This window comes from Taeniopygia guttata, chromosome 3 (assembly GCF_048771995.1).
Source record: "Taeniopygia guttata chromosome 3, bTaeGut7.mat, whole genome shotgun sequence".
NCBI classification, from domain to species: Eukaryota; Metazoa; Chordata; class Aves; order Passeriformes; family Estrildidae; genus Taeniopygia; species Taeniopygia guttata.
The window spans coordinates 50,075,011-50,102,544 of NC_133027.1; the positions used below are offsets into that span (position 1 = coordinate 50,075,011).

Consider the following 27,534-nt stretch of genomic DNA (forward strand, 5'->3'; position numbering starts at 1 on the left):
CCATTCTCCAGCTCACTTTTAAAAGGCAAACCACTGGGGCCTGTTTAACATTCGGGTCTACTGCAGCCGTTGGCACTGTGTTCCCTGTAGTGCATCTGCAACCCTCCCTGTGCCACAAGTTTCTTCAGAGCCAGACAGTCAAGGTCCCACGCAGAGAGAGAGATGCCCACAGCATACCTTAGAAAACTCCTATTATTCCGCCCATAATTGTAACAGACAGTGCTGGCACAGGTTAACCATACGGTTTGCAAACCTGCATGGATTCACTTCCTCAGGACCGAGAAGCCCGATCACGACCCCAGCTGTGCTGAAGGGGCCGGACGCTCCCGCTTGCCCCGTCTGGCTGCACTGCCCGCCGGCCCCACTCGTGTCCGGCCCCGCGCACACACCCTGCGGCATCCCCGCGCCCCTTCCCGCCGCGGCAGCGGGAGCGACGCCTGGGAATTAGCCTGCGAACGGCAAAATAATCCTGTTTCCTCAGGAACATGCTCGTATATACGAGTGCATGTATACATGCATGTGGGCATGTACATGGCTCGCCAACTTCGGGGGCTCGCAGGCGATGCTGGGGGGCGCATGGGTTTGGGGAAACGCCGCGACCCCGGTGCAGCACCCCAGAGCGGCGGTGGGTGGGAGAAGCAGCACTCGGCGAGGGGAGGGGGCGGCGGGGCCGCGCCAGCCCCTCGGTCCACGGCAGGAGGAGGAGATACCCCGAGCGGCAGCCCAATGGGAATAGTGGCGCTTCCCCTTCTCCCGTTTCCTCTCTCCACCCCCAGCCCCAGGCCGGGGAGGCGGGAGGCGGCAGCGCTGCAGCCCGGCCACCGGCGGGGCACGGGGCCAGAGGCAGCCCCGCACGGCCCCTTCTCCGCCTCCGCAGAAACACCTGCGGCGGGCAAGGATGCCGGGAGGTGGCCGCCCCCCTCCGCGGGAGCGCGGGCTGCCTCCGGAGCCGCCCCAACGAGAAGGAGAAGAAGAAGGAGGAGGAAGAGGAGAGGAAGAGAAAGGAGCAGGAGGGAAGTGGGGAAGTTGTGCCTTGCCCGCCCCGCCGAGAGCCGGAGCCATGGGCCCCGCCGGGGGGGCGCGGGCCGCCCCCTCGCTGCTGCTCTCGCTGCTGCTCGGAGCCTCGGCCCCGCTCTGGCTGCGGGCGGAGACGCTGGGTGAGTCCGGGGCCGGGCGAGGAGGGTCGGCGGGCGCGGCCCCGGGGCTCCCCGCGCTGGGGGCGAGCGGAGGGGTGCGGCGGGCTGCCCCCGCCGTCCTCGCCTCGCTGCTCTGCGGGAGCGTAGCCTGAGCTGCTCTCAGGGCTGTATATAGCTGACCTGGTTAATCCTCGCCGGGTTTATCCCTGTGTCTGAGTAGCTGCGAGATTAAAGTGGTAACCAGCGTTACGGTGCATGTATACTACGACTTTCTTGATCTTTGTTAATTAGGACTTTTTTTTATTTTTTAGTTTTTATAGTAAGTCAGATAAGCGGCGAAAAAGTCTCCGGCAAGTTGCGTGCAGCAGGCAGGGTGAGGCCACCTGGGCGCCCGGCGGTGGCCGCGCCTCCCCAGCCCCGGCGGGAGCCCCGGGCGCGGCGGGCGGCGCCGGGTCAGCGGCAGCAGCGCGTCTGCTCCGGCTGGGGCTGGGGCTGGCAGCCCCTGTCCCACAGGCGTGTACAGGCTGCTCTGCTCTCCCTGTGCCCCGAGGAGAAAGTGTAATGCCCATACTGGTGCCGGTACAAAGTTTCGTAGGAATCTCAAGGGGATGTTACGAGCCTTTTTGTGGTAGTGCAGTTTGTTGCAAGTAAGAGTGCGGGTACCATTCTCTTTGCCCTGTGTTTTTAAGCTTCCTGTGTAAATTACCAGTACAGCTGACATCTCTGACCGCGGAGTTGCAGCCTCTTGGCTGTTGCATTGCGTGGCCTGATGCATCCGTCTTAGAAGACTTCACTGGCAGCTACCGATAAAACAACTAGTACTGAAAACTAAGCATCATAATGATCTTGACAATGCATCCAGATAACTTAGCAGTCCCGTATTAATGTTACGACTTGGCTGCAAATTCCAGAACCGAGCGCTGTGCGTTAGCTGGATACAGGCATTGGCATTGTATACAGGCATTGGCAGGAAGTACTTCGGCTGATTTATACCTGTTCTTCCCATAACCTCCTCTTAACAGAGATTTCTGATACGCATCTCCACAAAAGGGAGAAGTTGGTATGAGTTGTGTTGCCACTTGCCAGCTTCTTGGTAGCTTTGCTGTTCTGTCCTCCTTGTGCTGGGATTCCAATTTGATACGTTCCAGGAAACATATGTAGCAAAGAAAAAAACATTCCCGAAATCCCCTCTTTACATCGGTGTGTTGAGGGCTTTTTTTTTGTTTGTTTGTTTGCCTTCTCTTTCACCAATGCTGTCCTTCACTCAATGACGCCAGGGAGAAGAAAGTCATTTGGGTGCAAGCGAGTAATAGTAAGTCTGCTGGGATTTCAGGGGGGTTTTGTGCATACAGTAACACAGTAGTAAGTATGAATGTCCCTTCTTGTCCATATTCCCAAATTAATTGGTAAAAGCACTTTTTTTAAAATTCATGTTAAAAATGTTTCTACTATCAAATCAACAGAATGGAAACACAAGTGTTGTTTTGCCTGGTTCTCTTTGGACCAAACTCAGATTTACAAGATAATCTGTCCAGTGTCTAGAAAGCAGAAAATATGTTGATTTCCTACTACACACAACTCATTTCTCCACGGGGGAAGTTCTTCTGTGTTTGTTTATTACTATTACCCTATAAATTAGGGGTTAAGTGTTCTAAAGTCACACCAGTGTAGAAAGGCGATAAGGATAAGTGGATACAAACTTCCTGTTACACAAGCTTCTTGACTTGATTTAAAAGTTGTAATGGAGCAGGAGAAGTGCCAGAGTGAATCAGACTCGAGTTTCAGATAATTCTGTATCTCATCACCACTGGTATTTCCCACCAGCTGGTTCAAAGAAAGATGCACTGGTTTAAGTATATTGATTTTAAAATATTCATTTTTAAAAATGAAGCATTATATTTTTCTGACTCCTCTTGAGCTGACTTTACCTTTCTCTTAACTTTTTATTGAGGGGTGCTACAGAACAAGGATGAAATGGCAGTGATAGCTTCTGTTCTTTTACTTTGGTTTCAAATTAAGGAAAGACCCTTTTTTCACTGTGGCTTGGTTATTACAGAGAATGGCTTGTATCTGAGTGTGGTTTGTAGAGTCCAGGTGTCAGCACTCTTTCTGTTCTTGAAAATATATTAAATGTATGTGTTGTCTGAGGAATCTATGAATGTGGAATTTTGTTGTCCATAAAATGATAAAAAGAAAGGCTGAGAATCAAGGGAAACTATTTTAATTAAAAAAATATTTATGGGCTTAGTAGGTCTTACCTACAAATACTACATCTGTGACTGTCCATGAGTAATATATAGCTTTGGGATTTATAATAATAGGCAATTCTTTTCTCTTTTTACTCTGCTGTGTGCCAATCTTCTCCTGGGGTTTCAGTTGCCAATTCTTTTACTGACAACCGCAATATATACCTTGTTCCTTGTCTGCCAGCCTCACACAGCCATCCTGGTATCTCTTCTAAAAATCTCCTCCAGTGGTTAGAATCCAAGGCAGAAGGGAGCCAAAGCTGAACACATTATCTTTTGCCTTTCACCGTTCCTTGTTTTTAATTCTGGTGTTGTTGAGGAAGACCTTGATCCATGTAATTGTGACCAGCAGAAATCAGAGCTGAATCTGAGTTTTCCAGAGTTTTGACTCATTTTCTATTGCATTTCTGGCCAGTAAGACTTAAAACTCATCCAAAGGTTGTTTGTTTGTAGGAAGCCATAAGAGGAATGGGGATTTTTAATCTATTAAGTACAAGATTTAAGCCACTGCTTTTGCTGTACCTCGTTTATTTTCACTTCAAATAAAACACAGCTATGAAACTAGTTCATGTGGGATTTGCAGATCAGCATCCAGGAGTGAGCTTTGCTTGCTGTATCCCTGGGTCTGTTGACAGTTGCACCCAATGCCCAGTTGGAAGAATCGATGGGGAGTAGATTTCTATGTTTTGAGGAAAGGTTGTTATTTAATGTGACAACAGTGTATCCAGTAATTACGAGAGATTATGCCTGTTCTCAGGGGCTTGCACAAAACCCTTGCTGAAGAATACTGGTGTGATCATGCTAATCCACTTTGTATGCCCATTTCCAGCAGTTTGAAATGCAGATTGAGATGAGTCTTTCTTGTACCCAAACCCCCGCCCCCCGCTTCAGTTTCTGAATATAAGTGATTGGTAAATTTTCAGTTTGTTTGCGTTTTGTCCTTATGTCTGTTTCCTTCCTTGGCTCCCTCTCTCTTGCCTTGGGAATGCTGACTAGAATTGCTAAAGAGGGAGGCAACAGTTTTCCAGTTGCAGTTCATCAGCAATGCAAGTACCCAACACAAGAAAACTGCAATGTTTTCAGTCACACAGACTTTGCTATAAATAGCTCTAAGCTCTTCATAAGTACTTCTCTTTAAGTTATCAGGGGATGTATTTCATACAAATCAAAGACAGGGAGGGCAGCAGGAGTCTCTCTGACAATGCGGGGAGAAAAAGATGCTTTGGGAAAGTTGTTACTTGTATGGCTGTTGAATCATATTTCATGAAAATTAGTTGTTGATTTGAATATGCAAAAATATATTTATTTATATTTATCAAACACAAGTGTCACCTTTAGTCCACCTGAGTTATGTGGGTAGCATGGTAAAAAATAGCTTGAAAAAAATACCAATTTTGAGGACAGTCATGCTGCTGTATAGAGATGCCTAAGGTACCCTTTCAAAAGTATCGTAGATACCAGGACTAGTCTAATTTTGAAAGCCCATGTAAGCTCTCACACCGTGCTGAAAAGTGTGGTCCTGTGTGGTGGCAGGCACTGAAGTCCTCAGAACAGACATCACTGTAGTTTGGGGCTGGCTGTATCAGATCAGATGCTCTCCTGTGGCATGTACTCATCAACATATGGGTTTGCACCATCTGCTAAGAATAAAACAAGCCAGACAAAATCAAAATAAAATCCTTCTGACTGGGTTCAGTGGAATGGTGTTGGATCCCAACTAACTGCAATAAAAAGTATTAATAGCAATGCATAAGGATGAGCACACAACTTCCCCAAAAGGTTTAATTAGTGTTACAACTGGGAGAGGGAAACTTCAAACTGGGACAAGCTAATAGTGATGCTTAAATAAAAATAAAGGGTAGTGGTTTGACTAGTTTTAAGAGTATAAAGATACCTTCATTTTTGCTTTCAAAAGAAAATACAAACTAATTAAACTGATTTTTGCCTGTGAAAATTGTGTGAGTGCTAAAGCCACAGTTTTGAGGTTGGCTGTATGCTTGTACATAGGGAGAGGCTGCCAGTAGTTTTGGTTAGGATTGTTGATCCTGTATAATTAGGCCTGGGAGCTGAGTGTTTTGAGGAGAGGAAGCATTTTGGTCTTTCATTGCCTCTCTCCCTGTCTTTTCTTTTGACAGAGCCAGGACTTGCCTCTCAGGAGTTTCCTTCCAAGACATGAAGGCTTAGTTTGGTTGTGGTGGTACTTTCTCATCCTCTTTGAGCAAGATTTCCAGTCTCACTGTGACCATATTTGTTATTTCTGTTTCCCTGATGGGGTGGGACTGCTGTCTGGTGGCAGCTCCATTCTGCTCTCCCACATAGGCACAAAGAAAAATGAGGGCGCCCATGATGTGCAGTATTTGCCCATCTCCAAAGAGCTTCAGTGAAGATATTTTCAAGCCAACTATAATGAGGGACAGGAAAATAAATAGGGAAAGCAGAGCAGGACAAGGCTAGAAACCCAGTCCCCAGGCCTTCCACAGGACCAGGGTGTTCACTTTTTTTGTATTTAGTATCATGCATTTCAGCCCAAGAAACATCTGTAATTACATAAGTGTTCATCAGGCATTTAGTTAAACTCTAAAACTTTGTTTCTTCCTTCAGTTGCTGCAGAAACCTCATATCCATCACAGTTTTATTCCATGATGTTTGAGTTTCTGGCATTTCCACCACAAATTGTTCAACAATATTGGATTTCAGTCTAATGCTTTGACATTAAAGTTGAAGTCATGTTGATGTCATCTTCCAGATGTTCATGTCTACTGAATAAAAATTTTGTTTGTTTGTTTTATTTCAAATTACAAAAACACATGGGGAATTCTGGATGTGATCCTTCATGCTATACAAAGGCTTGTGTGTGTCCTGTCAGAAATCAAACAAAACTTTTCTTCATGGAGTAGCAGCAGAGACTTCAAAAAGCTGGAAACATAGGTGGATTTCTTCACCCACCCAAACAGAATGGCTTTGTTATGTGCCTGATCCTTGTTGTTGCAGCTGCACTAACTGTGCAGAAAGGAGATGTGTGTCTTCTGGCTGAAATTCACTCATGTTTTGCTCTGGTGCCACACCAGTTCTGTGCTGGTATGTTGTTTTTATCTTAATAGTCAGCAATGCTTCACTTGTAAAATGAACTCATAACAACAACAACAAAAAAAAAGTCCACACTTTGTCCTCCAGGTCTGAAAAAATATCTTTTAACTTATAAAATAAATTAAATTGTCCTGTGGGTCTCCCTCTGCTGGGATCCTTTAGCAGTGAGGTTCATGGCTCACATTTGAGCTGTTCCTTCCCTGTTGTGTCAGCTTTCTCCCAAAGGCAGGGATTTGTATTAGCCCATGTTTCTTATGTCAGCATGCTACAGGGGAATTGAAGTTCAAATGCCTCTGAGATACTGAAGGCTTTTTGAGCAGTCGTGTTAGCATTTTCAAACCCAAGGAATCAGCACTTACTGATCTAGTATTTTAGCACAGACAGAAGAGGCGTGTTTAAACTCATAGTCCTTGCTAATGCTTCTGTTTTGAAAATTAAACCACTGTTCTTTTAGATGAAACTTAGTTGCTGTGTTTTGTAGGTGGAAAGCAAACTAAAACTGTATCAAATGAAGCAGTTACACTGAGACAGTCACTCTTGGGTTGAGTGAAAAACTGTTCAGACCTTTCTACTGTATCATGTTTCAAAATTTGAGAATGTTATTGTTTAATACTACTGCTAATCAACAAAATCTGGTCAAAATGGAATTACGGAGTTTCAGTACAAGTGGTGTACACAGGGTGACATAAAATATCTCCTATTTTCCACATCCATAAGTAAATACCTTTAATGCATTAAATGTGTCATGGAAGACACAGAAATGATGCTGTGGGTCACAACCAACACCATAGTACTTAAGTAATGATGTAGCTGCTTTCATTTTTTTTCTTTTTTTTTTCTTTTTAAATTAAAATATCTTTCACAGTGGCTATATGTAACAATGAATTGGGAAGATCACAAAAGCTTATGGAGCTTCTGCATGTACCATTTTGTTTAGTACCTTGAGGATGAGTATCAAGCAGGTTGGTGGACAATACTGATAAAATGCATTTCTTGCTTTCAGTGCATGAAGTCAGAGTAGTTCTTTGATTGTTTATCTTAGTTCAGTAAAATTTTGCTTCCATTTCTACTGGAGTTGCAAAAAGACATTTGTTGTTAGTTTGCAGTAACCATGGAGGAAATAGTTTCTCAGACACTGGGTTCACTGAGTCAAAAGACATGAATTTTTTTTTTTTTTTTTTTGTGCTGATCAATGACAATTATTGTTTTCATCACAGACCAATTTGTTTTCTCTTGAGATATTTGTTGATTTACACTTTAGGGATAATGGGGTGTTTGTATAATACACTTTGAGAAAAGTATCATCCTTTCTTTTGTCCTTTCTTATTAACAAATTACATACTTCACCTAGGCGTACAGGCACAAAAGGTGGATGCGTGAATTTTCAAGTAAGCCAGGACAAGTTTGATTTCTAGAAAAAAGATAATTCTTCATCATTGATAACTGTCTTGCTCGACATATATCATACTAACAAGGTAATTGCATATTAAAATGAGGGGAGTGTGTGGTTTCGTTCTATCATGTTCAGCCCCTTCCTCTTGCCCAAATTAAAACTGTTTTGAAATCTTGCCTTCCCACCTGCTACTGTAACTGGAACAGCTCTGCTTCAGCCTCTCCTTACCCTGATGTCTCTGAATTTCCTGTCCCTGTGGGTTTGTCAGTCCTTAGCACTGCTGTGAATATTCCTATTCCTGTGCAACCCAATATTCGAGTCTGGCCTTGAGCTTGCAGCATATGTTTCCCACACAGTCCAAATTTGGTGCAATATACTGTAAGTTAATCTCCAGTAAAGCACAGCGCAGAGAAAAACCTGGGAAGAAAACAGATGGAGAAAGTAGAGCAAACAATTTGCATACATATGATATGACTCTTAGTTAAGATTAGCATTTCCTACTTTGCCTGAAAAGCCCTTAATAAAAATCCAACTTCATGTTTGCCACAAGTCAGCAGAACTGGAGAAGATGCCCTAATGGCAAAACGTCTGCCCAACCCAGGAACAGCCCAGCACAGGGTGGGAGGGAGCTCCATCTCCTGCTCCAGCCCTGTCTTGTTGACACATTTCTGGGATGCTGTAGGCAGAGGGGCAGGGAAGAAACTGCTGTCTGTGGGATATTTTCTTCTCATAGCCTTCATAGCTCTGAACCATCATCAGGGTCCTGAGTTACTCTGCGCACGTGGCTGATGGAGGAATGTAGCCATCTTCCCATTTATTTATAGTCCCTCCCAGTTCTTTCTGAGCATGCAGGTACCAGAAGTGCTTGGCAATGGTGCCTTCTCTGCACTTGAGGTGTGTAATAAGGACATGTATCTCATAGTGATCATTTAGTTATTTAGAAAACACAGTTTCCCTTTTGCAAAAATGGGACTCTAAGATTCCTCTGAAATTTCCATACATGTGTAGCTCCATTCTCATATCTGTCCAGACCTGCGCAGCAATAAGATGTTGAGGTGGTCAGTCACAGCAATATGCCACCTTCATAAAAGGAAATCATTGAAAAATATTTAAATGAAATCATACAGTACATAAATAAATTACAAATCTCTTTTGTTTCAGCAGTTAAAAAGGCATAGAAGTTTTCTCACACCCACAAGCTCAAGAGTGCTGTATTTAGAGTGCTGAAAAGCAAATTCCAGTACAGAAGCTCACTTCTCTGGTGGGCTACATTTGGGTATAGTGCCTAAGTCCTGGAAGCAGTGACTAAAACATACTTATTTTTGACATGTATTCTGGTACTGTCTGTCTTTCACAGACTGCAGTGGAACCAGATCGTGATTCACATTTGTGTTAGTGTAAGAAAGACTTTACTACTTGTTCAGGTTTTAAACCTGCATGCTGAGTGTAAAGTTCTGGCTTAGTGGACATGGCTTAGTGTTGATAGAGGAAGTTTCTTCTAAGGAGATATCTGCTTTCTTTTGACCTTTTAGCAGCTAAGTACATAAAATCTCAGATCTTGGTATGTATTTGTCTTTGTGAACTTCTGCAAAGGCGAGAGGTTTCTGGGGTAGTAAAGGCTGCCCAGGTCAGTTGTAACAGTCCTGCAAAGTCATTGCCATGTAGCTGGAAGGATTTCCCTGGTTCCTCTCGGATGGCTGTGCTGCAATGGCTAAAAAACTCAAACTTTGAAAAATGGTGATATGGATGTAAGCTACGTTGCTAGATAAGAGATTCAGAAGGGTTGTCAGGAGTTTTTTTTCTGATTATGGCAATTCAACTAGTTACCAAAATAACTTTTCATATTTTTGAGGCTGAGCATCTCATGAGGCTGGCTGCAGGGGACATCCTGAGGAAGGCCAGTTCCCAGCCACAGTCTGAATGGCTGTGGGGGGTGATTGCAGTTGGGCACGTGGTGGGAATTTGTGATTTATGGAACCACCACAGAACCAATTGGAGGTCATTTGCTTCATTCTCATTTCTACTTTAAGAGGGACATTACAATAAATAATGTCTGTGAAGAGGAGGGGAAAACATGCTGTGGTTTGTTTGGCCTCCTTCTCCTTTTGCATCCCTTTGAAGTTGGTAAGTAAATAATTTGGGCAATAAAACCAGCACTCCACAGTGTTCCTTTGTTTCTTCTGCTGTTCTACCTTCCGTTCCTGCTCTCAGCCCTCCTGCCAGCCACCACTTGGTTAGTTTGGGCAGTGAAATAAGTGTCCTCAGGAATTGTTACAGCACAGAGGATAAAATGTTTCCTGACTTCCTAATGGAGTTAAATTAAAATGCAACTCAAAGAAAATATTTATTTGCTATTTGTTTTCCCTTTTGCAATACGGCATACTGTGATGTGGGAGACTTTTTCCCTTAAAAAAAGATACTAATACTAATTTGAAGGTCATGGAGCATGACAGTCACTTTTTTTTTTTTTTTTTCCCATTATAGGCTTGCCTTAATTTTTAATGGTTTCTTTCATTATTTGAAAATAGGTTTTTTTCTGTATTCACAAAATATTGTGAAGAATGTAAAGCTGGACTTCCAAAAAAAAATATCCTCCTATGGTCTTACAGACTTTTAAAGAAGGGCTTGGCCAGTTGTTTGGCTGGTGTATATGGTATCTGCCCTGAATCCAGGGGCTTGTGAAATTCCCGAATGTGTGACCACTTCTCCCTCTACCTCCCCATGGTGCCTGTGGCTCTGGGCCCCAGCATGGCTGGGAAGGAGGACTGGGGGTTCTCACCTGTCCAGCAATGCATTTGGGCTGTGGTGTTGCCCTTTGTTTGAGCTCACCACCAGGAAAAGCACAAAGCTCTGACATCTCACCATTCTCTGTGGAAGGGAAGGGTTTATTTAGGTCCTGGTTTTGTGGAGGTGTCTTTTCTGTTGTAATGGCACAGTAAAGAGCTGATGCTCTTGACCCAGGTTTGGCAGTGGAGAGGTTAGAGATGAAGCACTTAACCCTGCATTTTACTCCATCACCTCAGAAAGCAGTGAAGGTGTGAACCCATTTGTGTTTGCAGCATACCTGGTTCTGTTAGTGATTAAGGTTAGAGTTGCTGTATGAAAACCTAAAGGATTTTCAGACCACTGCAATGGATTTGGATGTCATCTGCCAAGAAAACTTGGATTTTCTCTTTTCTTCTATCCCATTTGAGCAGAGAGGGCACAGGTTTGACTGGAAGGAGTTGATTTCTTTCTTAGATACTTGTCTGTTCTTATGCATAACTCAAATCTTATTTCAAGCACAGATGCAAAACTCCTTGACTCAGTTATTATTGTAGCTTTTAGTAAGCTGAAGTTATTACTTCAGTGAAAGCAAAGTGGAAGATGAGACAAATCTCTTTTCTCCTTGTGGGGCTTCTCATCAGAGCTCTTGGAGCTATAGCCTTGACTCAGTGGCATTCTGCTCCCTTTGGCTATGTTCATTTGCTGCAGTGGCTCTTCAGAAAATGCTGATTTTTTTGGCTGGATTCAGACTTTAGGTATTCAAACCCAATTTTCTGCTCTCCTCTCAAATGAAGGAGTAGAAAGGGGGAAGGACAGGCCATGAGTTCCCAACAACTCTGTTCCCTGCCCTCCATGTGGAGTAGGGGGAGCTTGCCTTCTCCCAAGCACCACCATGAAGGTGACTTTCAAAAGGATGTCAAATTGGGTGAGAGGAGGCAGGGAAAGAGTGGGCAGCCAAGGGACACCAGGTAGAAGAAGTCTGTAATCAGGGAGACCAAGTGGGAAAAGCTGGGGCCCCACAGGGCTTGTCCAATGGAATGGAAGAGGGCAGGGAGCCGCAGGCTGAGTGTGTGATCACACCTGGGTATAACACGTATTTAGCACTGGAGTGAGGCCAAGGCTGTTACGAATTGCTTCATGAAGGTGAATCAGAAGGATGAAAAAGCAGCTGTTTGCTGCCAGGATATTGTAGCGATGCTTTTGAAAATGCTTTGATATCATACTCTGTACCTGTTTTGTAGTTGGCCAAATCAACATGTTTCTGAAAGGTGCAGCCTGTGAAAACTTTTTAGAGCACTTATTTGAAAAACTGTAGCCTTTTGCCTATCTCAGAAGGGAATGTGCTGAGTGGTTTCAGGAAGGCACTGTGTGCATCCACACGTGTGTGCAGCCAAGGGGTGGAAAAGCCCAGGGGAAGAGAAGTGAGACACCACGGCTCAGATTGTGTGCTGGGCCTAGGAAGGGATGGAAGGAGAGAGTCATTCCAGTCAAGTGGTTCTGGGTAACAGGAGGGTACCTGAAGGAACCAGTATCATCTTCGGGGATCTCTGTGCTGGTTCTGGCACCACCACCATTTTGCTAAAGTCCCAGTATCTATCAGGGGCTGTGTCCCAGGCAGCTCACAGGATGGGGTCAGAGCTTGTTTGTGGGCAGTGATTTCATCACCTCTGTCCTTCCTGGGCAGGTTAGATCCTGGAGGAGGCCCTCCTGCCTGTGGACCAGCATCCATGGTCAGACCTAGCTCAGACACAGATGCTTGGAGCTACTTCTCCACCTTGTCCCACAGGCATCCATTACATGTATGTCTGAGCGTGGGGATACCTGCCAGCCCCTTGGTGTCCCTCCTTGCCCTCTCCAGAGCCACATGTGCTGGTGTCTTCTGGTGGGATCCCAGGTTTGCATTTACAAACATGCACTGCTCTTGGTGAGCACCGTGTGAGAGAGGGCAAGGCGTGAGTGGTGTGCCTGCTGCTGTGGCAGAAGGTGCCAGTTGTGGTTCTTTCTTCTTGGGGAGTTGCTTCCATCATCTGCCATGGGAGATTATTTTCGTCTTCAGTAAACAGCCTTAATTCCAGTGCTGTGTGATCTATGGCACAACCTGCATGCAGGCCAACAGGTGGTCGCCCACAATCCAGAGATCATGATCTTGGTCTTGGTTCAAGTGCCGATGGGAACTGTTCTACACAGCATGTTTGATGTGTTTCCAATAACTCCTGGTGCTGAGGAGAGATTTTATTAAATCTGAGTAGGTTTAGATTCTCTGGTTGTTTAGTACCTTGTGTTCAAATATGTTGCTTTGCTCCTGTCCAGTGAGAAGTGATGAAACCTGGATGTCAGAGGCAAGGCTGACAGCTTCTTGCCAAATGGGGTGATAGAAAACAGTTCTCAGAAGTAATGATAAGTGAAAATTCAGTGTCAGCAAGAAAGTGTGTCAAACTGACTGGTTAAATAAACATATTTCCACCAAGAAGAGCTGTGCCTATAGAAAAGAGTGTGACATCAGGTGTTTAAGCCATAGTTTTCATAAGGACAAGGAGTTGTGTTTTCAACTCAGTGTATTTTAAGTTTGGCCAACACATCTCTACTGAAAATCAAAATCTCCTGTGGAAAATAATATGAGCAAAGCTAATGGCAGTATTGTTCACATTTTACATTTGATAATGTGACTAGGGATATGCTTGAATTCCTTACTACTTGCCTCCTTTTCTAAGCCCATGTTATATAGTGATGTCATATTTGTGAGTTTTTTTGCTAATATTTAGTCATTCATTCACTCTTTGACTACTCAGATCCTAAGCTTTACTCTACCTTCCCTGTATACCTTCTGACACCTTCTTTTGGCTGTGTTTTCCAGCAAATTTCAGTGTACCAGAGCAAAGAAAAATCTTAATCTTGCTGAGAAACTCAGAATTCAGAGCTGCAATCAGCTTTCTCTGTAAGAAGCAGTAGTTACTAGCACTTGGTCTGACTTTTTGGACAGTACTTTGGTTCTTGTGGCAAACAAGCTTTTATCATTTGCTTTTGCTTCATGGCAGGCAGGCAGAGCTGAGGCAGCAAGGGATGTTATAGGTGCAGGCTGATGCTGAGCCTTCCTCTCCCTGAGCTGGAGTGTTTGGATGGCCATGCTCCACCAGTGACAAGTCAGAAAATAGCATTTATGCTTTCTTAGCCCAAAAGATGTTCTGGTTGTTAATGCTCTCTCTCAAAGACAGATTTAACAAAAACAAAAACAAAAAAAAAAAAAAAAAAAAAAAAAAAAAAAAAAAAAAGAGTTTCCTGGGAACAAGACCTTGTTAACCTCAACAGAGGAGGATGGCAGGCTGAGGTCTGTCATGCATGGCTTTGCCTGTACACTTTCTGCAGAAATATAAGGCTTTGTGACTTGGACAGTCATCAGGGTCTTATCATGATAGCAAGGTCTTTACAGTTTTTTGAGCAGCATTTTGCTCCACAAAAGATCCTTGGCATTGTACAAAGGTGACAGAGGCCAGAACATAGCCCAGTAAGGTGAGGTCTATGACTTTTCATTTTAAGGAGTTCTTCCCCATGTGGTTCTGTAACTTTACCGTTGTTTTTCTTTTTTTCCCTAATAAGGATATGTTGGAAATGAAGCTCAATATTGTAGTTTCTTTATTCCAGCTAAAATAAATTCCCACAGTTAGAAGCATGCAGTTTAAATTAAAGGCCGTGGACAGTTCTTTTTTCACTGTACAGCAGCTGGCTACATGGGCATCAAAGGTTGTCCTGTGTCCTGCTGGAAGTGATCTGGTTTTACACTGCCTAGACCTCTATGGACCCCTCTTTCTTCAGAAAGCTGACAGCTCATCTACCATATTGTTCTTTGTATCTTCAGTCATGTTTCCAAAAATTTCCATTAAAAGGTGATTTGCTCATGAAGCCAGCTTGCCTCTCATCTGAGTATTTTCCTAGGCATCCTAAAATCAATAGTGCTTGGTTAAAAACCCTGAACAACAGATGTTTTTAAGAGCATGTGAAAAAGGAGATCTGAAAAAAAACATATTGAATATGTTTTATGGTGATATGATTTTGGATCTATATCTCCTTTTCACCTCTATTCCCAGCATGAACCTATGACAAAAATAAATACGAGGCAACAAAGCTAGTAGTAATGCCAAAGCTTCAAAATAAATGTGATTGCTTGTGAAAAAGCAGTTGAGTGAGTTGGATGAAATGGCAGTGTAATTATATGGTAGCAAGTCAAAGTTTGATAGCTTGGAGCTTATCTTAGCACAGCATGCCACTTCCCCCCCCCTTGCCCCTTGGTATGGCATGTTTCTTTTTCAACACGTAATTCCTAGTTTTTCCTTTTTAAAAAATCCTATAAAACCTTTAGTTTGTTGTTTCTAATGATTTTGGAAGGAAATTCAGATAGTAATTAAAATGGCACAGTCTAAAACCGTTTAACCAAAATATCCCCAAAAGGAAAATTTTGGGTAGTTAAAGTGAACATTGTGAATTCCCAGCTCTGCAGGATTCTTTATTTTGTTAATACTTCTTGGATTAGCTTCAGTTTTGCCAAGATAAAGGATAACAGTATGCAAGACTCCTGTGGAAAATATGCCTATGCCCTAAATGACCTAAAACTGAGCACTGCCTGTTACATGTATGTGTATACCACACTAGTCCACTGTAAATATTTCCATTATTTGGAAGATTGAGCAGAACAAATGGCTTATGCTTTAGCATACAAATTTTTAGTTACTAGTATGCTTTTAAATAGTTCAGTAAAAATTACTTCCTTTAGTAGTCAAGGTCTCTTATCTGATACCTGCTTCCTTCCCCCTCTATGGATGCTTCCTGTTTTCCATGTCAGTCCACACATCCCCCCATGTATTTCCATGCACCTTTTCCTGTTGTCCTCTGATCTGCTGCAGCTGCTCCTCAGATGCCTCTCCACCAAGGGAAGGTTCCAAGGCAGAGCTGGCTCCTATACACTGGCATGAAGACACACTTTGAGGACCCCTACCCTCACCTCCTGAGCAAAGAGGCAGCAGCTCGTGCTTTTCTGGGCATGCTGCTGCAAAGTAGCCTGTGTACCATTAACAGTGCACAACCCACTTTGGAAGTCCCTCTTGTGTCTTCACCCTGTGCTGTTAGTATTGTGCAAGTGGCACAACAAAAACAGGAAAATAAGATGTGTCAGGTCTGTGACAGTACGCAGTTAAGTCATGTCTGTGCTTTCATGTATGACTCAGTTACCCTCTCTGAGATGGCTATTGCTGTGGAAATAAAATGCTGATGATAACTGGGAAAAAATTACTTAAGGAAGGATCCTACTCCTTACATGTAGAATTGCATCTTCAGAGATTTAGTAGGGTTTGGCTATAAAGCAGAAAGACCGAGAGACAAGACACTGTTTGTACATTACTGTCAAATACACCCTAGTTCATGGGTGTTTCCAACCCCTCTTTCTGTTGCTTTGCAAGAGAAATGTGACTATGTTTATTTCAGTTACCTGTGTTCCAACAACAGCAGAACTGAGGTGGGGTGTGAAATCTTGTGTCTTGTGAAAGTGCACAAGACATGATTATGTAGCAAGTATTTTCTTACTTTTTTTTTTTTTTTAATTGAGGAATACATTCTGTTTCTCTTCCTTTCTGTTCTCCTACTGCAGGGGATGGATGTGGGCACACAGTGATGTATCAAGACAGCGGGACACTGGCATCCAAGAACTATCCCGGGACATACCCAAACTACACTCTTTGTGAAAAGAAAATCCAAGTCCCTCCAGGAAAACGGCTGATCTTGAAAATTGGAGACCTGGATATTGAATCACAGAAATGCGAGTCCAGCTACCTTACCATCCAGAGCTCTTCAACATTGCATGGTATGTAGGAGACAAGGCCATGGTTGATGCATGAACTGGTGAAACTGTGAGTAAAAGGCAGCTTAGCAGAATGCAAGAAATGCCAGTCTTTGTCCTGGGTGTTCTGTTCTCTGTGTGGGAAGCCATTGTCCCCGTGTGTAGCTCTGCCAAGGCTGAGGGTGCCGCCAGGTTGTGCTGCAGAGGGGCTGCTGGGGCTCTGGCACAGCTCTCCTCAGGGCTCTGCCCTCACACCTGCAGAGCTGGACCATCACAGGTTTGGTACAGCAAGTCAGTATCAGCCCTCTTCTCTTCTTGTGTAGGGGAAGAGCTTCCTCACAAACTAGACAAAGGTGAGAAATTGGAGTCAGTGATCCTGTGTGTCTCTATTAATAGGCAGTCCATGGCTCAGAGAGGAGATAACCTTTACTATTGCTAGCTGTTAGCCACCTTACTAATGTACAGGCTTTAATACTTGCAGATATTAAATGCATACAGCCAGACTGTACTCTTGTAAGAGATTTGCACAGGAAGATAAGCAAATAATCTGCTACAGCTGTGCACTTAAAACAATCATAACGGCAACAGGATTCTCCCCAGGGAGAACATGAGGCCTTCCTCAAAATGGTTTTCCCAACCAGTTGTCACAGAAACTTTTGATCTGCACTTTCTAGAAGAGTCAAGCTGATTTTCAAGTCATGCACCCTTTTTCAGAAATGCAATTTAAATTCAAAGCTGCAAGGAGTTCAGCAATGTAGGAATAAACTCATGAATTGACAGTTCATAAAATTTTGCCTGCTGAGAGTGGGCTGTGTAGCCCTTCAGTCAGCTGAGGCTAAATGTACTGTCCTGGACTTAACAAGCAGAATGGATTCAAGGGAAAAATGTGATGAAGATATGAGCTGCACAAAGCCTCTGCAGGTTTTCCACCTCACTGCTTGGCTCAGAAAAGTATGTAGTTCTCTAAAGACGAGATCTCATAGAATATCTTAGTAGTAAAGAGGGTTGATTGTCTTTCATTTATCAGCTTGATGGGCTTATCACTCATCTGGTAAGAGAAGATCAAGTGAGGTATTAAAGGCTTGCTCACAAAGGAAGGTAAAGGTAATTATTGTTCTTGTGGGGGAGGTATTACATCTTGAAACAACCTTCAATAAGAGTGGGCAGTGACATGCTGATATCTAAGCCTGCACAGAGCTTGATTAGAGGCATAAGGAACATCTCTGTTCATGTGTGCTGGGATTTTTTAGTGTTATTTATTTCTTTTTTCACTGTGAGAGTGGTGAGGCACTGGAGCAGGTTGGCCAGAGAAGCTGTGGATGCTCCATCCGTGTAAGAGTTTAAGGCCAGGTTAGATGGGGACCTGACCAACCTAATCTAATGGAAGGTCCCTGCCCATGTCAGGGAGGGTTGGAATTAGATGCTCTTTGAGTTCCCTTACAACCCAAGCCATTCTATGGTTCTGTGAGCTGTTTCATAACTAAGTAATGAGTTGTGTTCACCCGAAGCAGTCTGTCTGTACTTGGCAGTAAGAAATAGGTGGCTATTATTGCATTAGCATATCTTTGAATAATTGTTATTGATACGCTCTTGACATTTCTAATCGAAATCTTGGAAACAGGGATAAATCAACATATTGTTTTTGAAGTGAAAAATGAAGTTTGGATGTTGATTGAAATTCTGACTCCTTACAGATCAGCCTAAAGGCATTTTCACATCATTTATACTGCAGTTATTTAGCCTATAAGCACAGAATAGTTGTGTATTATGCAATCAAGTCCACATAATTAATTTTTTTAAAGTATTCCCACACCCATTTTCAGTAATGTCTGATGCACGTGGACTATGATTAGTAACGTCTGATGCATGTGGGCTATAATTTGCATTCTCAGTAGTGAACTGCACAATTAGCAGATTTTGGTCATATCTGATTAAACCAGTTTTATAGTTTAGGCAGACATACCATCTGTAATGGTTTTAGTGGTCTGCAGCTCACTGTAGACTTTCCCACCAGCATACCTACAGAGTGTCTGTTCTACATTCAGGCAAATCCATGCAGAATGGATGTGGAAATAGTTCTATAGGCATAAATTCATTATGTTGCTTATGTTTTAAAAGACACATGAATTCTTAGATTATGGCTTCTCTAAGTAATTTTTTTCAACAGTCTTGCTATAGCTTTGGGTTTCAATATGCATTTATGCAAGTGAAAGAAGCCCTGTGAATAAACACTGCTACATCTTTTCAGTCTGTTAAGTGTCCTTTTAGACAGCTGTTTCTGAACTCAGATCTCTTTGCAACCCTTCCCTCTTCATGAACATCTACAGGCAGGTCAACATCTTCCTTCTGGCCAAGAAGATACTGACCTTAGGCATCAAAATTCTTTCATGGCGTGATGGAGACTTGAAACTATTTTGCAAGCACTGAAAACATCTGAGCAATTAAAAACTAATCTTTGTGTGTTTTCTGTATTTGACCTCAGTTTAAAAAGGAAAACCTAAAAAGCGAAGTATGAAAGATGACGATGTGAATACTGCTCATGTTTCAAATTCGTCTGAGCAGCCTTTGCTCTTTATTTAGGAGGTTTGCAATTACAAGACAATAAGGTCCAAAGGGAAATATGTTTTAAATATCATGCTGATTTCTTCAGCTCTACACAAGACATGAATGTCAGTATGAATAAAAACATCTGTTGAGGAGTATATCTGAAGCTTGGAAAATTGGTCAGAGGCAAAATACTAGATTATGCGTACAAATATAAAATTAGTGTGAAGAAGGCTCCAGATGATAAAGTATTGTTTTCCTTTTAGATTTCTTCCAGTCTTTACATTCAACTGTGATTCATTCATCATTATAACCATCTGCAGGGATTCTTGCAATACAACAAGGAGTAATTCAATTTGTCTTTGGGGTATTTATATTCCATACAGTAAAGGGAATCTGCTAAATACATATGAAGGGATTAATTGATTTATGTCAGCAGGAACATTGATGGTACTTTAGTAAGTTGGTGACTACAGATTAGAGCACCTACATGCAGATTTTATAAAAGTTGAGGACATTCCTTGAACTCTGCAGATGGATAGAAGAGTATGATTCATTCCTAGAAAAGCGTGCAGTTGTATATGCTGATCTACTGAAGCCTTTCTCAGTCTCAACTAAAACATTAATGTGACACTACAGTTCTTCTCACCTTTGATACTTCTCAGCTTTGATGGACCTGTGAAAGCAGCTATTGAATTTGTATTTCTCCAATATTGCAATTAAAAGATGATAGTTAAATAATCTTAATGAAGCTCTGAAACTGGAGTCATACAGGGTCTTGACACCGTATGTCTGAGTTATTACTCTGCAAATTATTTTCTTTAGTGTTCACTGGAGAAAGGAACCTGTAGCAAGCCTTTTTTTTCAAGCTGTTAGCTCTGTATCCAGACGTAGCTGTGAAAATATTAATCATCAGTCAGCAAAGGGAGTCTAATACCCATTTTGGTGAAACTGAGTCACCTTTGTCTGACAACATTTAAATATTAGCACAGCTTTGCACATGTTGTCTCTAAGAGAAATAAATAGATCACCATGGTCTGTTTCAAAGGCACAGTTTTTGACCAGATTAAAATATGGTGGTTTTTGTCCCACAGAAATTTAATATGAGCATAATCTCACAGTGCAGACAAGGTGCAGCCTTTACCGAAATGCTTTTCTTCTTGAGTTAATTGCATTATCTGAGCATATTAAAAATACTGAGCTCTGAAGTAGAGCTTCTGATTTTTTAATTAGTTAAAGGGATATGTGAAAACAAGATTAACCATGTCAGCCCTGTAATTCTCAAGAATAAAATTTGCACTACTTATGAAGGTGGATCATAAATGTTTTAAAAGTTTGACATGAACTGCTTTTTAGTCTGCTGCTTTTCACATCTCTATCAAATTTCTGTACCTCTTTTGACCCCTTTTTTTTTTTTTTTTTTTTTTTTGCTTTTTTTCTATCTCTTCCCCATCTAATGGCTTGATACTTTTTCCCTTAATTTTGTGAGATGATCATCAGTCTTGACTGGAGAGAAAGCCAAAAGAAGAGATAAGTGCCTACTTACTTCCTCATTCACTTGCAGTCAGTAGGAGGTTGATGTGTTCCTCTGGGGTGGATGTCAGAGCTGCTGAGTGACTAGTAATAATTTGGAGAGTTAGTGCAGTTGACTTGTTCTTGCATAATTTACAGCTGGTAACTAATGTGAAATAGAGAATTTACTGAAAATGCTTTCTTCTCCCCACACCTCATCACTAAAGGTACAGAGTGCCTTTGGATGCCTCTTACCTGTCATTATGACTTGAGGGGATTCATCAAACCAGTCACTCCTTATTATGTATTGAAATAAATATCTTGTTTGAATAATGGGTGTGCCCAGATTTCTTTTTCATCCCTCAAAGGAAACTTGTTATTACTGTATTGTTTCTGGTATTTCAGGAAACCCAGAGAAATGCCCAGACAAGTTCTTGCTGAAGATCAAGTTGAGCAGTTTCTTAACAGTCAAAACACTTTTAACACTTGGGTTTCACCTGAGTGGTTACAGTATCCTGAATTTTCAGCTTTGGAAGGACTGATGCAACAAAGAATGTCAGCATTTTGCTTTATCAAATGGACCTTTCTTCCTGTTAGCTGCATTCAGTGTATTAGTCTCTGTTTTTTGTTAAACTACAGTTCTTCACTCATGATTCCTAGCTGTTGCTGTGTTTCTGTCTTTGGATTTGGCTAAAACCACAACTGTGTTAAAAGAGGCAATCTCACCTGAGGTCAAGCAGGCAGACCAGCCTGTGCAGGTGGCCCAGATGCTCCATTTTCAAGTTGTGATTACTTCCCCAGCTTAACTAAGATGCCTTTTTCTTTCCTTTATTGCAGTCTTTGGCAACCCTTTGGAAACGTTAACCAAAAGTTATATTTATTTTTCCTGAAACAAGAAATGCTAACCACTCAGCCTGAAGTCAGTCTGTGTTGAACAGAGTTAAATGTTGAATAACTAGGCTGTCTCATCCTGACTGCTCTGTCATCTCATATCTGCAGAGTGTTAAACAGCACCTTCCCTGCATCCTTCAAGGAAGGACATAGAACAGCACTTTCTGTGTCCTTGCAGGGTCCTGTTGGTTCCTGCTGCACATGTGTATGTCAGGGTTGGAGCACAGAGGACCTCTCTTGGTAACGGGGAGAGGAAGAGTTACTGCTTATCAAAGTATTTGTGTGAATGTGAGATGGAGATGAATTTTGAGACTGAAGGTGTTTTCATACAACTGGTTTGTATGAAAGGTTTCGTCCTTGCTGGTTTTGTGAACTATTTGTGAAAGACTTGTGCTCTTGTTGAGTTTTTAGCTCTGAAGTTAAACAAGTGTAATCCGTGTTCATCTCATACCTGTCCTTCCCCAGCTACTGAGGTAATTCCAAAATGATTTATTTGAGAAAAGGCTACAATTTAAAACATTGTTTTCCCCAAACAAATGCATTAAGACATAATAATCCTTTAGAGGCACATCCACGGATTGTTGCTGCATCTTGCCTGCCAATGACTGCTTACTCTGCAAGTAAAGACTGAAAAAGGGGAGAAGATTCTCTGTTGAGCAGAAGACATAATTATTTAATATCCAAACCAAGTTTCTTAAAGACCCCTGCTAATGTCAAGCTGCAGATTTCAAATTGAAATTGAGGAATATGAAAGCAGAATGAGCATAGTGAACTGGCCATTCAGTAGCTGAAGAGGGAAATCCTTTCGCTTCTAAAAGGAAGCAAAAGCCTTACAGAAGAGGCAGAAAGTATGAAGAACTACAGAAACAAGCAGCATGTAGGCATTGCCAGCTGGTGTGAAAGAAGAGAGTCCTCTGGGCATAGTACTTCTTAAGGGAAGTAGAAAAAATAAAGGATCATAATTCAACAAGGAAAGCTCAGGGGCTGTGCCAGAGCCTGGTTGACAGTAGAAGTAAACTAAACCTCATAAAACCAGACAATGCTGTAAAGATCATCAGATTTGCAAAACAACACTATTATGAAAAAGACAAAAGCAGCAAGCCATTGCTAACATTGAAAAAATAAACAGTGTGTAAAATAGTCTCTTCAGTCTCCAGAGGGGCCAGCCAAAGGATATCCACGAGACAATTTACCATGTATCTTGCAGGATGTTAATACTGCTTGGAGACAAAAGTGTTTTATTTAAGCCACCTAAACCATACCAGCAGATCAAATGAAAGGCATTAAAAGTTAGTTTAATTATGGAGACTATTAAAATTAGTATGCTTGAAATCCTTAGACCCCTAATATCTCTTCTGCAGAATTTTTTATACATAAAAGGAATCTGGAGTGAACAGTCCACAGTTGGGTCAACTTAATGAGACACAGAAAGAAGAAAAGGCCCTGGCATCTAGATATAGTAATATTGAAATATGGAGAACACCTACTCAGCTTCATCACACGTAACACATCTGTTTATTAAATCAAACTCTTTCCTTTGTTCTTATAAACAAACCAAATAATCCTGCCTACTTACTCCAGCAGAGCTCCAGCCAAGTCACTTTAACAGGAAGCTGAGAGAGATCAGCATTCATGACTCGTTTTTCAAGCCAAATATGCAAAACAACCCACCTCGCAACTAACATTAGAAGATGAAAAACTGATAACGTGATCTGGCAGTTCTCAAAAGGGATCTTAAAAAACTTCTGGCTAAGTCCCAGGTTTAGGAATTAAATATTTATCCAGAGTCAAATCCAAATGCTGCAGTAAAAATTACCAGGACCCTATAAGCAAGTTTCTCATTTTCATACCAGGGCTTTCTCCGTCATCTCTCATCTTCGCTATGGTTGTACAGTATTCATATAGACAGCCCAGGCAAGTCTGAGGACCTGACAGTGTAGTGATAAGGTATTACCTGAATTCTTGAGAAGAAATATATTGAAATGTTTTGCAAGGCTTCCTCAATTTGCAACAAAAGAACAAATTAATGTTTCATAGTATTAATAAATTCCACCTGTTCCCCCCTCCCCCCTGCCTTTTTTTTCTTACAGATCTTTGCAGAAAACTTATAAACCTTTGGAAAATATTCCTTCCTTGAGTATATACTCTTTCCTACTTCTGTATCCTTTAAGGAATTAATCCTAGGCTCCCTTTATTTTGAGCTACCCATGGGAACCTCTTGGTAGAACTGCTCTTGGCAGAATATAACCATAGACTGGTAATATTTTTGGATTTATTACTTAATAGCAGAAACTTGTTTTAGACACTGAATGTTGGTTTCTTGAGCTGATTGCTTCTGAATTTCTTGCTTAAATTTTGGATTATACAGCTCTGTGTGTCTAGACTATTTTGGATTTTATTTCATTGGTTTTGCTCATGATGTAGTATTTGTTTGTATAATTATCTGTAACGTATGTAGACTTGCTGCTGGAGGAGACACTCATCGCTGATTCAGCTGATGTGTGGTTGTGTGAATCAGCCATCTAAATTATACCTCCAGAGTAGATAGGTCACTGCCAATCGCTGCGAGGGAGAAAGCCAAAGAACACTTGTGAGAAAATGTGTAGAGACAGTCCTTGAGAGAAGAAAAGGACTAAAGCTTTCTCAGGTGTTTTATTTTGAAGATGTGCAATACTCCCTGTCTTTTCCCCGTTTCTCTCTCTCTCAAAAAAATATCTAAGTTAGCACTTCTCCCACTGCAACCTGACACAAAAGACCTTCTCAAATAAATCACTCGTGCAGTTGACTGATATGACACAGTGTCAGATGCTGTCTTTTTGATAAGTTCATTTCCTAAGCAATTTGTTTAACCCTTTTTATAGACATTGTTTTCTCTGACTAAGTCGTGAGTCATTTTTCAACACATGAGTACTCCAGGGAAATGTCGCATTCATCGCTTGTTTCTCTGCCTGCTTGCCTTCACCATATAATTTTTATAAGCCAACAGGACAAGAGTTCCTCCTTTTGTTTGTCCCATTCTGCTGACAGCTGGCTCTTGTTGGCTCTGATTGGGCTAATCTACAGGCTGACCTTATTGTTGTTATAAGGCAAATGAAATATTTGGAAAAGAGTCCCTTCCCTAGCCCAGAGCATCAAGCAAAATAGAGATTTTAGGAGCCTGTTATGATGGGTATCACTCATCAAATTCATGTCATGATGTGAATGTAATTTCTCGTGTCTCAGAAGTCCAGGTTGCCCTAAAGTAGCCACCATCACCAAGATGAGGTTGTCTAGGAAAAATCAAAGTGATCATTTTTCATCCCAAAGACTTGCTTTAGGACACAAAAGCTGTCATTCACCTCAACAGAACAGATGGGCTGAGGGCTTGTAAAGGGTCATTTGGATTTTTTTTTCCTCTGGGGAAAAAAGTCTGTTTGCTGTCTTACAGAAACCTTTTCTTTGCAGTTCGTATTGTACATAGACTCATAAATTTGAGCAAGTATATCCAAACTGCTTTGAATTTTCTGTATTATCTGTGCCTGAGGGCAGCTAGGGACAAGTGTTTGCACCCAGGTACAGTGACAGAAGGCAAATGCAAAGACTGTGGCGATCTCAAAGGAACACTCCCCTTGGGAACTGACTTTCTGAGAAAGCAAGTGTAATTACTAGGAGTCCTGGGCACGCCTGCTGTCACAAGAAAGGAGTGTCCCAAAGACTGTTCCAAGATACTGCAGTTGGTAGCTATAAAACCTTTATCTAATTCACTGTAAGCACAAGGTTCTTGTCTCCCTGTCCCACTCCCTTAATTTTCTTCTTTCTCTCCCTCTCTTTTTTGTTTAAAGCTTTAGAGATTTGAACTGTATATTTCCATGTGTTTTTAAATGGAAAAAGCTTAGGAAATGTTCTAAGGGAAGCGTTACTGCTTTGTAGTATAATTCAGCTTGTGGCATGCAGGTCCTTGACAACCAGGTGCTCTGTTTCTGATCTTAGTCCTTTCTGACTGGCTGCTGTGCCACAATAGCATGAGCTGTGTGTGTTTGGAGGCTTTATCTTGGGGACCTTGCCTAGATCCCTTGGATTGCTTTTGAATGTAGAGTCATTTTCTCTAATGAGTTACTGCTGGTTGTAAGCACGCTGTACTTCAAAGGTCGAAGGGCATTAATCCTTCTCTTAAGGCTTATGTGATGAGAAATGTGAATGCTGGAATTGCTGCCATGCAGAGACAACTGGATCCTGGCCACTGCTTGTCAGGGTAGCTTTAGAGCTCATACCCATAAAGGACTGAAGCCAAAACCTTTTTGTCAACATTTGGGTTGATACTGAAAGAGAATTAGTGTGTTATGAAATTCTCTGCTAATCATGAGACTCTTCCAGCCTAATTACGTCATCTAAACTTTTGAAAACTTCTTTGTTCTGTCTGTAGGGCCATACTGTGGTAATGTGATGCCTGTCCCCAAAGAAATCATTCTAGATAGCAATGAGGCAACTATTCACTTTGAGAGTGGATCCCACGTGTCAGGACGAGGCTTTTTGTTGTCCTATGCCAGCAGTGATCATCCAGGTAAGGTGATATCCAAAAGTAGTAGAAGATTAGTGGCATAGTTCCCCCTATTTAATTATCATCTTGACTGACACAGAGCTTTAGCCTGAATGTTTGATCCTAAATATTTCCAGATTAGCATGAGCCACGGTATTTTTAATAGCATGTGTGCAAGAAACAGTTGTAACATTAACCAGATATAATAGCTGCTGAAATCCTGCCTAGACTATTTGCAATACTGGGCTAATGGAGGGGAAAACAGTGCCTTCTCCTTGAAGCTCCACTGTGTTTTGAGCTCCAGCATCCATCACACTGTGATAGAATGGAGGGGTAGGAGGGATTAAAGTTTTCATTCCCACATTTAATGTTCTGGAAGTCTGTTCAGCTTTGAAGAAGGTGTAAAACATAAGAAGAGTAGAAGAGGGAATTGAAAAGAATGAAAGAAAACCATAGCTATTGCTTCCAGTCTAATAAAATTGCTGAAGTATTATACAGAGAGGTCTTTAAATGTAATTTCATGTTCTGGCAAATATTTGTCTGTATTTTTACATCCTACAATGGTAATTGACATTTGTAAATTTTCACAGATCTAATCACCTGTTTGGAACGAGCAAACCACTACACAAAGGCTGAATTCAGGTAAAGAGGGTTTGCAGCTCTGCATTCTGGCTTGCTTTGCAGCATCTGTCAACTGATTCAATTGTTAGAAAATGTTAAAGAGTCTTGGTTTTCTGGAAAAGTGATTTTTTTTGAGTAATAGTCTAATGCCTTGTTGTGAGAAGCAGTAGTGCAGAATGGAAGACTGTGGCCCAGAAAAATGATGGAATGGAGTCGCAGAGCTCTCAGCAATTCTCATTAAGTGCATACATATACATGGTATATGTAAAAAGAGTTTCCACTTTGAAATTCAAAGTAGCCTCAAATTCCAGTGCTTCCTCTGGGAGCAGATCACATCCCAGCTGATACAAGATTATCTAAGGACAAGCTATAATTTTTCGGTTCCTTGAACTTTGTGATAGGTTTGAAATGGTAATAAATTGTGCTTTTTCGGCTGCTGTCTGGATGTGCATATAGGCTTCTTATCTGACTCTGAAAACTTGTGTGGTAGCATTTCTAGAACAAGAGAATTAAACAGAAATAAATGCCCTTGATAAACTGCTTTTCTGGTTCTTTGTGTGCTACTGTGTTCAGTCCACCCATGAGCTAAAGGGCCCATTTATTTAGCTCCTAGACTCACTAACAGAGCATCAGTAATTTAGAGAAATTACTGCTAAAATATTTATTGTTTTGAGAGCATTTCTTTCATAGGAGTTTGTTTGTGTGTATTGTCACTACATTTCATGCCTTAAACAAGCCTTTCTTCTCTCACTACAGCAGATACTGTCCTGCTGGCTGCAGAGACATAGCAGGTGACATTTCTGGGAATATTGGAGAAGGATACAGAGATGTAAGTACACAGGATAGCGCAGGGAAATTTATAAAGACAAAAGAGACAAGAATAGTGCAACTTGGTTTCAACTTTTGCTGCTTGACTTTTGTTAGTAATTCTTCTGGGCTGTTTTGCTATACCTTTTATTATCAGTATGTAAGTAAGTTATCAGTATATAAGCACACAG

General features: G+C 41.8%; 1 protein-coding gene across 2 annotated transcripts in view; it reads left to right on the forward strand.

Annotated features, from left to right (window-relative positions):
* Positions 1-756: 756 nt before the first annotated feature.
* The window catches only part of DCBLD1 (discoidin, CUB and LCCL domain containing 1), a 46,543-nt gene continuing 19,765 nt past the window's right edge, over positions 757-27,534 (forward strand). Inside the window, exons 1-5 of one of the 2 annotated variants that reach the window (XM_030267789.4) lie at positions 757-1,157; positions 16,264-16,476; positions 25,802-25,939; positions 26,506-26,557; positions 27,293-27,365. In XM_030267789.4, the coding sequence (XP_030123649.4) occupies positions 899-1,157; positions 16,264-16,476; positions 25,802-25,939; positions 26,506-26,557; positions 27,293-27,365 (735 nt within the window). In that variant the 5' untranslated portion in view covers positions 757-898. The remainder of the gene's footprint in view (positions 1,158-16,263; positions 16,477-25,801; positions 25,940-26,505; positions 26,558-27,292; positions 27,366-27,534) is intronic. The other variant, XM_072926805.1, reaches the window with a different exon arrangement.